Source organism: Artemia sp. Qi Xiang Cuo, chromosome 13, assembly GCF_049724085.1.
Source record: "Artemia sp. Qi Xiang Cuo chromosome 13, ASM4972408v1, whole genome shotgun sequence".
In the NCBI taxonomy this organism is placed as follows: Eukaryota; Metazoa; Arthropoda; class Branchiopoda; order Anostraca; family Artemiidae; genus Artemia; species Artemia sp. Qi Xiang Cuo.
This window is the reverse complement of record NC_142806.1, coordinates 12,816,726-12,827,937: the sequence shown is the minus strand read 5'-3', so window position 1 is coordinate 12,827,937 and position 11,212 is coordinate 12,816,726. Positions and strand designations below refer to the sequence as shown.

The 11,212-nt window shown below is 39.0% G+C and overlaps 2 protein-coding genes across 2 annotated transcripts; both read left to right on the top strand.

Annotated features, from left to right (window-relative positions):
- Window positions 1-4,665: 4,665 nt before the first annotated feature.
- LOC148944974 (uncharacterized) lies at window positions 4,666-5,058 on the top strand. The gene has a single exon (XM_089098910.1). It carries the CDS (start codon window positions 4,666-4,668, stop codon window positions 5,056-5,058), a length of 393 nt encoding a protein of 130 aa, XP_088955036.1.
- A 4,304-nt stretch (window positions 5,059-9,362) lies between these two features.
- Window positions 9,363-9,887, top strand: LOC148944973 (uncharacterized). Its single transcript, XM_089098909.1, has one exon. It carries the CDS (start codon window positions 9,363-9,365, stop codon window positions 9,885-9,887), a length of 525 nt encoding a protein of 174 aa, XP_088955035.1.
- Window positions 9,888-11,212: the final 1,325 nt, after the last annotated feature.

Below are 11,212 nucleotides of genomic sequence, written 5' to 3'. Positions count from 1 at the left end.
ACCTGTAAGCTGAAGACCGACTGTGATATTCTTCTGGAGACGCCTGTTGAGCCGAAGGACTTAATTGATTGGATTTAAAAAAGAAACTGAGTTTCTTTTTTAAACTTTGAATTTAAAAGATACTACTTTAAATTCAATATATAAAAAATTTAATCTGACGGAGAATCGAACCCGGGTCATCCGCATGACAGACAGGAATAGTGACCACTGTACTATCAGAGACTCTTGTTAAATTATTTTTAGTCTCTGCAATCTATTTTCGACACAAGCAAATACAATATAAGATTTTCGTTTTTCGACAAAAAAAACTTCTGGGAAAGAGCTGGAATTTTTGGAAGCTTGCAGTCGGTCTTGTCAGGTTAAGAGGACTACTTTTATCTAATTTGATAATGAAATACTATGCTTTTTGGAATTTCTAAAATTAACATGGCCTCTTATGGGAAAACGAGGTTTTTCGTAAATGTAAATTCGGGGGATAATTTTTCAGTCTGAAAATATCAATAGGCCCTAACAGGTCGAATTCCGCTTCGAATAAGTCCTCATTCACCCGAATCCGTTGCCAACTGTGGCCTGTAGGCGTGGCTGATAAAAAAAATAACTTGATGAACATTGAGTGGCTACATTTGGTTTTTGGAAAACAGGGAATGAGTGATCGGATTGAGCTGAAATTTTGAGGATAAGCTCCCAGGCCCTAGAAAAGCTTATCCTCTAAATTTCAGCCCGATCAGACAACGTTAAAGGGGGGTTGTGGTGGGAGAGTCGAAACTTCCGGCCCACTTTCCCCCATGAAGATAAAGTCGGAGGGGGGTGAAACTTTGCATGTTTCTTAGTTTGAGCTTAGGCTACAAAATGCGATCACTGCCATCTCTCTGCGACCGCCAGGACTGGAAATCGCTTAACATTGTGGTGGGTCGCCTCTTTAAAGAGGCACAAGTGTGCCTCCTTGATACCGACCATCGTGTGGAGCCATTTACCTACCCAATGTTTTACCCAGCTGGAACTTCAGGATGGTCAAGGGGTATGCTACTTCAAACACCTTATGTAAGTCGTCCGTATATAACACGGCTTGAATTAGCCAGGAATCGTATCGCTTTTCGACCTAAACATACAAAAAGTCTTTCTGTGCAAGCTGTAATACCTGATCTGCGCAGGATTGGTTTTAATGCTTTGCATTTTGGTGGAAGGCTTGTCCAACAGTGCCTCGATGATACCGCTATTCGTGCTGAGCATCATAGTATTGATTGGATAAAATTTAACTAGAAAACTATTATGGGTAAAAATTACGTAGGTATTACACGACTTTTTCAAGACTTAGCCTAGAAAAAGGATGCATTTGTTGGTGAAAAAGGTACACTACCGTCATTATTCGTCTGATCAAAACGCTACTTTGCTGAACATTTTGAAGACGCCTTAGCTATTGTTCGTCAAATTGGACCCCCAGATTTCTTTATAACTGTTACTTACAATCCTGATTGGCCTGAATTTAAAGAAGCAGCAAGTATTAAACTTGATGATAACTCCAATATAAAACAGTCCCTCAAGATCGTCCCGATATCATATATGCATTTGCTATTGATCATGAGTCCTCAGGATCGAATCTATAATCCAGTTGAATTTGATAATCTTATTTCAGCTGAAATTCCAAATTCCAGCGATCCACTATTAAGAGAATTAGTTTTAAAGTGGATGATTCATAATCCCTTTGGGAGTTTAAATCCAAATGCGAGTTGCATGATTAATAAAAATGGAATATTCCAGAGCCGCTTCGGTTTTCTAAAGCAGTAAAATTCAGTCAACATTTCAAGCGGATGATGAAAAACCAAACTACCGACGTCGTTATGATCCCAAATTAGACGAAATGAACACAGAAGAATTTGCACATGACCGTGTTGTTTATCGAAAAGATTCTAATAGTCGCCGAATTACTCGTGATAATCGTCATGTCGCCACATATAATCCTCATATGCTTAACAAGTAGACCAATGCCACATAAATGTCAAATATGTAGGAAATATAGGTCCGGTAAAGTATCTATATAATACATCTACAAGGGACATGATTGTGCTTCAATAATGAGTGCCTCCTTGATACCGACCATCGTGTGGAGCCATTTACCTACCCAATGTTTTACCAAGCTTGAAATTCAAGATGGTCAAGGGGTATGCTACTTCAAACCCCTTATGTAAGTCGTCCGCATATAAAACGACTTGAATTAGCAAGGAATCGTATCACTTTTCGACCTAAACATACAAAAAGCCTTTCTGTGCAAACTATAACACCCGATCTGCGTAGGATTGGTTTTAATGCTTTGCATTTTGCTGGAAGGCTTGTCCAACAGTACCTCGTTGATACCGCTATTTGTGTTGAGCGTGATAGTATTGATTGGATAAAATTTAACTAGAAAACTATTATGGGTAAAAACTAAGTAGGTATTACACGACTTTTTCAAGACTTAGCCTAGAAAAAGGATGCATTTGTTGGTGAAAAAGGTATACTACCGTGATTATTCGTCTGATCAAAACGCTACTTTGCTGAACATTTTGAAGACGCCTTAGCTATTGTTCGTCACACTGGAGCCCCCAGATTTCTTTATAACTGTTACTTGCAATCCTGATTGGCCTGAATTTAAAGAAGCAGCAAGTATTAAACTTGATGATAACTCCAATATAAAACAGTCCCTCAAGATCGTCCCGATATCATATATGCATTTGCTATTAATCATGAGTCCTGAGGATCGAATCTATACTCTAGTTGAAATCGATAATCTTATTTCAGCTAAAATTCCAAATTCCAGCGATCCACTATTAAGAGAATTAGTTTTAAAGTGGATGATTCATAATCCATGTGGGAATTTAAATCCAAATGCGAGTTGTATGATTAATCAAAATGGAAAATTCCAGTGCCGCTTCGGTTTTCTAAAGCAGTAAAAATCAATCACATCTCTAGCGGAGGCTGAAAAACCAAAGTATCGACGTCGTTATGATCCAAAATTAGACGAAACGAACAGAGAAGAATTTCCACATTACCGTGTTGTTTATCGAAAAGATTCTAATATTTGCCGAATTACTCGTGATAATCGTCATGTCGCCACATATAATCCTCATATGCTTAACAAGTAGACCAATGCCACATAAATGTCAAATATGTAGGAAATATAGGTCCGGTAAAGTATCTATATAATACATCTACAAGGGACATGATTGTGCTTCAATAATGAGTGCCTCCTTGATACCGACCATCGTGTGAAGCCCTTTACCTACCCAATGTTTTATCCAGCTGGTACTTAAGGATGGTCAAGGGCTATGCTGCTTCAAACACCTTATGTAAGTCATCCGTATATAACACGGCTTGAATTAGCCAGGAATCGTATCGCTTTTCGACATGAACATACAAAAAGCCTTTCTGTGCAAGCTGTAATACCTGATCTGCGTAGGATTGGTTTTAATGCTTTGCATTTTGCTGGAAGGCTTGTCCAACAGTACCTCGGTGATACCGCTATTTGTGTTGAGCGTGATAGTATTGATTGGATAAAATTTAACTAGAAAACTATTATGGGTAAAAATTACGTAGGTATTACACGACTTTTCAAGACTTAGCCTAGAAAAAGGATGCATTCGTTGGTGAAAAAGGTATACTACCGTGATTATTCGTCTGATCAAAACGCTACTTTGCTGAACATTTTGAAGACGCCTTAGCTATTGTTCGTCAAATTGGACCCCCAGATTTCTTTATAACTGTTACTTACAATCCTGATTGGCCTGAATTTAAAGAAGCAGCAAGTATTAAACTTGATGATAACTCCAATATAAAACAGTCCCTCAAGATCGTCCCGATCATATATGCATTTGCTATTAATCATGAGTCCTGAGGATCGAATCTATAATCTAGTTGAAATTGATAATCTTATTTCAGCTAAAATTCCAAATTCCAGCGATCCACTATTAAGAGAATTAGTTTTAAAGTAGATGATTCATAATCCCTGTGGGAATTTAAATCCAAATGCGAGTTGTATGATTAATCAAAATGGAAAATTCCAATGCCGCTTCGGTTTTCCAAAGCAGTAAAATTCAATCACATCTCTAGCGGATGCTGAAAAATCAAAGAATGAACGAAATGAACAGAGAAGAATTTCCACATGACCGTGTTGTTTATCGAAAAGATTCTAATAATTGCCGAATTACTCGTGATAATCGTCCTGTCGCCACATAAAATCCTCATATGCTTAACAAGTAGACCAGTACCACATAAATGTCAAATATGTAGGAAATATAGGTCCGGTAAAGTATATATATAATACATCTACAAGGGACATGATTGTGCTTCAATAATGAGTGCCGCAAATAAACGGCGCATGGTTTACAATGAAGCAGAAACCTATATAGAAGGACGCTGCATTACACCAACTGAAGCATGTCGGCTACTATTTAATTACGATGTCCAGAAAAAGAGCCACGCTGTTCTGCAAATAAATGCTCATTTGCCAGGACGTTACCTGATTCAAAATATAAGCCAAGCCAAAGACAATTTAGTATATATTGAACAATTATGCTCAATGTTGGAAGCGTATTTTCGACAGAACAAGGTGCTAAAACAAATGAAAAAGAAGGAATTTCTCTATTATTGGGAAATGCATGGACACTTTAGATGGAATGGCAATACCTGTACATGGAAACACATATCCGTCGATTACGTGTCATTGGACAAATTCAAAACGTAAATTTTGCAGCTTTCCCAGAGTGCTTCTATTTACGAGTATTTTTGTGTCATGTGAAGAATACAACAAGTTTTGAAGATCTTAAAACAGTTGCTAACGTTGTATATTCCACATACAAAAAAGAATGCCTGGTTCATGGCCTTGAATTCGACGATAAACAATGGTTCGACGCCCTAGAAGAATCAGCACTGTCCAAACTGCCTTCTGTAATGCGAATACTCTTCACACAGATTCTTGTTTTTGGTAATCCTACAGATCCAAAAGTTCTTTGGGAAATTATTTCTTTGGGAAAGATTAAAAAATCAGTTGGCAGAGGATTTCATTTTGCATGCAAGACGAACTAATTTATCTAAAGAACTTGCAGTAAAGCGTACTTTTCGTATTATTGCATCGAAGTTAAATACGATGGCAATAGAAGGTCGAAATTTTAGGTTTTGGGTGAAACGATACAGCATGGACAACATTGAGACCTATGAAAATGACCAAAGCTTGGAATTTCCAAATTCTAGATCTTATAAAAATTCTTAGTTACGATATCCAGAAAAAGAGCCATGTCGTTCAACATATAAATCTGCATTTGCCAGGACGTTATCTAATGCAAAATATAAGCCGAGCCCAAGAAGATTTGGTAGATATTGGACAACAAGGCTAAATGTTGGAAGCCTATTTTCGACAGAACAAGGCGTTAAAACAAATGAAAAAGAAGAAATTTCTCTATTATTGGAAAATGCCTGAACACTATAGATGGAATGGGAATACCTGTACATGGGAACAAACATCCGTCGATTATGTGTCATTGGACGAATTCAAAACGTAAATTTTGCAGCTTTCCCAGAGTGCTTCTATTTACGAGTATTTTTGTGTCATGTGAAGAATACAACAAGTTTTGAAGATCTTAAAACAGTTGCTAACGTTGTATATTCCACATACAAGAAAGAATGCCTGGTTCATGGCCTTGCATTTGACGATAAACAATGGTTTGACGTCCTAGAAGAATCAGCACTGTCCAAAATGCCTTCTGTAATGCGAATATTCTTCACACAGATTCTTGTTTTTGGTAATCGTGCAGATCCAAAAGTTCTTTGGGAAAGATTAAAAAATCAGTTGGCAGAGGATTTCATTTTGCATGCAAGACGAACTAATTTATCTAAAGAACTTGCAGTAAAGCGTACTTATCGTATTATTGCATCGAAGTTAAATACGATGTAATTATAAGGTCGAAATTTTAGGTTCCGGGTGGAACGATACGGCATGGACAACATTGAGACCTATGAAAATGACCAAAGCTTGGAATTTCCAAATTCTAGAGAGTCAGCTGTTACTCGAGATAGTACGTATATCGGCTTCTGCAAGGAAAACAACTTAAAATTGTTGACAACATTTTAATGGCTGTCAATGATCCTAATTATTTTGGGTAAAAATGTTTTTTCATAGATGGACCAGGTGGTACCAGTAAAACATTTTTTTATAAGACCTTGCATCACATTCTGTGTGAGAAAAATTACGAAGCACAATGTACGGCTTTTACAGGAATAGCAGCACCTTTATTGCCACTTGGATTAACAACACACAAGACCTTCGGCTTGAAAGTTCCACTTTCCTCAGATTCTGTTTCCTGTATAAGAACTGGTTCAAGCAGAGGTTTTGAATTAGCTCAAGTAGATGTTTCCTAATTGACAAAGCACCCATGCTTCCCAAGTATGGCTTGCAGAATTTGGATCAGTTGTTGTGGTCCATTGCAAATCCAAACCTACCATATGGTGAAAATTTTTTTGCTGCTGGAGGTGATTTCCGACAGTGTTTACCAGTTCAACCCCAAAGCAACCGCAGTGAAACACTCGATTTGTCAAAAAAAAGTCATCTTTGGAAGAACTTTAAACATGTTTCCTTTGGGAAAGATATGAGGGTCGATCCTGAACAGGAAGCATTTGCAAAGTACATCCTCGAGCTCGAAAATGGAAATCTTCCAAAAAACAAACTTAATTAAATGGAATTACTGGATGATATAATTTCTAGTGGCAATTTAATTGAGGAAGTATTGGGAGAATGTTTGTCTAAACAAAGTTTCGATTCAATGAAGGATCAAGTTATTTTAGCCTTAATCAACACAGAAGTTAGTAAAATAAATGCAAAAACTGTCGACCGTCCTCCATGAGAATACAAATCGTATAAAACTTACGATTCTGTAAAATATAAAGAAAAAGAAGGAATTGAATTTACTCCAAATTCCTTAATTCCATTGATACAGAAAATTTACCACCGCATGACTTAAAAATACAGAAACATACAATAGTTGTACTTATGCGTAACTTAGATATTTCAGAAGGGATGTGTAATGGGACCCATCTTATTGTTAATGAGTTATGTAACAACATAGTTAAGGAAAATATAAGTACTGGGGTTAAATCAGAAAAAGAAGTCCACGTATCCCTAGTAACCGAAGACTCTAATAAAGTTCAACTTGGATGTACTGTTCACCGACATCAATTTCCAATTCGACCCGCATTTGCCATGACTATACATAAGTCGCAAGGGCAAACTTTTGAATTTCGGTGCCGACCTTAGTACTCCAGTTTTTAATCATGGAATGTTACACGTTGCATTTTCTCGTGTGATAAGACAACGTAATTTTTAAGTTCTGCTACCACCTGAAAATGAACGAAGAACATATAACGAAGTGTGGAAGGAAGCCCTGCCATCTACCAACGAAACCTCTCATTGTTAGAGTGATTTCTTTTTTGATCATCAATGCCCACCATACCTGTGTAAAAAAAAGGAAAAAAAAGTTCGACTATATATATTTCATAATGGCGAAAGACAAGCCGAGGTAAAACGAACCAAACAAATTGAAAATCATAGCGATGATTATTAGGTTTTGGATTTTTACATGGATAACGTCATCAATGCCTACCATAACTTTGAAAATCAAAAACCTCGTCTAGATAAATCGTTGGAAGAAAAAGAAGTCTTTGTCCCTTCACCTGAGCAGTTAAAAGAAATGACAAAACACAAGCCGTGGCAAAAGAAGACGTTTTTGTCCCACCACCTGGACAATTATAAGAAAAAACGGTTCGGCGATACGTCTTTCGTAACGACAAAAGACAAGGCGAGGCAAAATTTAAAGGTCCAATGAAAAGAACATAATTTTATAAAGGATTTACTTCCAATTTGAGGTCCATTTAGACGTCATGACATCAAGAAAAGGCTCAAATTTTCTGCTTTTATAAGACAAGCGACAGTGAGAATGCATATATAGAAGCCTGCCGCGTGCAGTAACTCCATCGATACAAAGTGTCATGGTCTAAAACAAACCAAGCAACCCAAGAAAAAAATAAATAATACATTGTGCCAACATCGTTCTTTACTTAAGTAGCACTATTGCGCTGTCTATGATACCGGAGATATTCCTATAAACCCAATTCATAATGACTTATAGTTAAAGGATTTTAATAAAAATTTTCTTCAGTTTAAATCAATATCATCTGACCACACTTTTAATGAAAATTTGGTCAGCAGACAAGTTAAGTCAATCGATAAGCATATAATTCTTGCCTAATCTAATTGGTGAATAGGCTTTCATTTATTTGGTCTTGGTTTTTTGGTTAGTTTGATTCATTCTTTCTTCTGCTCAGTTAGAGTTAATTCAAAAGCTTGGTTTTCCTTCTTTTTTTAGCACTAAAGACGACTGGGTGGAAGTCCTTTCGCTTCTTTTTTGTCCACTGGTTGACATTACCTTCATTATTCTCAGCTTTTTAATCTTTCAATTTTTTTTCTTGTTTGTCATATGTCAATCCTGCTTGTAGCCCTTTCTGTCTTTAACAGTTCACAGAACTAATTTAATTTTATTTCAGCTAATATTTCACCATTTTGACAATTGCCTCTACTATAATACACATTAGAGTTCTGATACATTCAGAAATGGAGCAACAGTGGTACCTGTATTGGCTAAATATAGAGGGTAAAGAGACATGTAGAGGCATGGAGAGGACCATAGTAAACAAATAACCGTACGCCAGGTCATCGAGAAAGCTCGTGAGTTCCAGCGTACAAAATACTACGCCTTTGTTGACTTTAAAGCAGCCTTGAAATCGGTCGACCGTGAGTTTCTCTGGCTGTTACCAGAACGAGCAGATCTCGTAGAAAAACACTTCCTCCTGTTCAAGGCGCTATAAACTGGTACAAAAAGCTTTGTCCAGGTTAGTGGTCGTCGAAGCTCACTCTTTGAAATAAATACCAGTGTACGGCAAGGCTGTACTGCTGCTCCTGAACTGTTCAACGTGATGATTGATTATGTCATGGATCGAACCACGAACCAGCTCCCCTTCGGACTAAAGTATGGCGACAGAGTTTTAGCCGATTTCGACTTCGCTGATGATATTGCTCTGGTATGCACTTCTGCAGCTGAACTCGAAGAAGCCCTCAACACACTGTCGGAAGAAGCCCTGAAAGTGGGACTACATATTAGCTGGCAGAAAACAAAAATAATGATCGCTGACTCCGCATGTAATACCGCCAACTCACCAGCATTCAACGTATCAGGGCACACCGTCGAGGTTGTCAAGTCTTTCACCTACCTTGGATCTGTCATCACGGAAAAAGGCTCAGTCGAACTGAAGTTCAGTCACGCATTGGAAAAGCCGCATCAATTATGGCACGACTATGCCGTTCAGTGTGGTCAAAGCCCAATATCAGCCGAAAAACAAAAATGCGGATCTACAACACCACCGTAGCCCAAGTCCTTCTCTACGGTGCTGAGACCTGGCCGGCTGCTGCTTCTGCTCTTGATGCCATAGACGTGGCCCAAACAAAGTTCTTGAGAAGTATTGAAGGGATCAGATGGGACGACTTCGTCTCGAACACCCGATTGCTGGCACTAACAGATCAGACCCCCAACTCTCGGCAGGTCGCTGCACGAACCCTACGGTGGTTCGGCTATTTGGTCCGCATGCCAGCAGAAACACCCACCAGCAATCTCTTCAATTTTGATCCCCCTGCGCAGGGGTGGAATCGCCCCCGCGGAAGGCCTCGTTTTAGATGGAGGGACAGCCTCACTCAGTACCTCTCAATGATCGGTACTGATATACAAGAAGCAGTCACGCTTGCACAAGACCGTTCCGAATGGAGGCGAAGAGTCACGTGTCTCTCTACGCTGGACCACCAGCAGGAGCATTAAGTCTAGTAAGTATGTCAAGTCAAGAATAGATGGCAGCATTAAGGGGCGACTTCCTGATATATTAACCCAATACTACAGGCAATACGTACACACTACTGTTGCTACTCCTACTATTACTAGAACTGCTGGAACAACTACTGCTACTACCAACGTCAGTCTTTGTGGGTGACAAGTGGTGCGACCGCACCGGGTCCCAGACCTACCGGGGCCCCGCGCTTACAGTGCCAAATATGTTAAGAGTTACAATCTCGTGAGTGATTTTTGACTTCGTAAGGGGCTTCACAGAAAAAAACCGTGGAATGGTCGGCTGGGGTTTCCAAATGTGGGGCCCTCCTGAATGTCGAGCAGGATCAGCGGTTTTAAAATTCAAAATCCGCAAAACTCCCAAACCTCTCTTTCTAGGGCATTTTGGCCTTGCTTACCAGATAGATGTCCTTTTCTTTTGTTTCTTAAGTTATTTTAACTTATCCCCACTCTGGGCCTCCCCATAGCATCCCACACTCCGTTATCAATGGTTTCTTCGTTTAGCGTAATACTTTCTCTTAGATGGATTAATTAGCTTATAGACTATTACGCATTTCGCTGACTCGTTCCTGAGTGAAAGATATTTTTGAACTGACTAGTTTGACGAGGGGTGAAAAGGCAGCTTTAGTTTGTATGGAAATCTTCTATGTCGAATTCTGGGAAGGCTAGGATTGCCTGAGTCATAGGGATTGTGTCGCGGGTGATTTTTAACTTTTGTCTGCAGACAAGAGTTCTTACTACTACTGCTACTAACAACTCATCGGACGACCAAGCCACCTGAGGCAAACAGAGCTACGCACGCTGCTCCTCCATCCCAATCTATTCGAAGCCTCCCTTTTTACACCCTCCCACGAAGTTCCCATTTCCTTTAAATCTTTCTTTATAACGTCCTCCCAACCCCGACGAGGACGACCTGTTTTCCGGTTAGTCCTAGACGGTTGGCCGAAAAGAACAATTTTCGGCAATCTGTCATCCTTCATCCGCACAACGTGCCCTAGCCACCTCAACCTTTCTTTCATTATAGCCCTAGAGAGCGGTATCGAACCAAATTTTTTGTATAGGGTATTGTTTGAAATACGGTCAGTCAGCCGGGTACCCAGAAACATCTAGCAAATCTTCATCCGCTTTTCGGAGCGTCCATGCTTCTGAACCATATTTGACCACTGTTATCACTGTAGCTTCTAATATTCTAATTTTGGTTTGCAGACTTATCTTCCTATTCTTCCAAACTTTTTTTAACTGTGAAAAAACACCCTTATCATTTCCTATTCTACTTTTAACATCTTCACTGCTCCCATCAT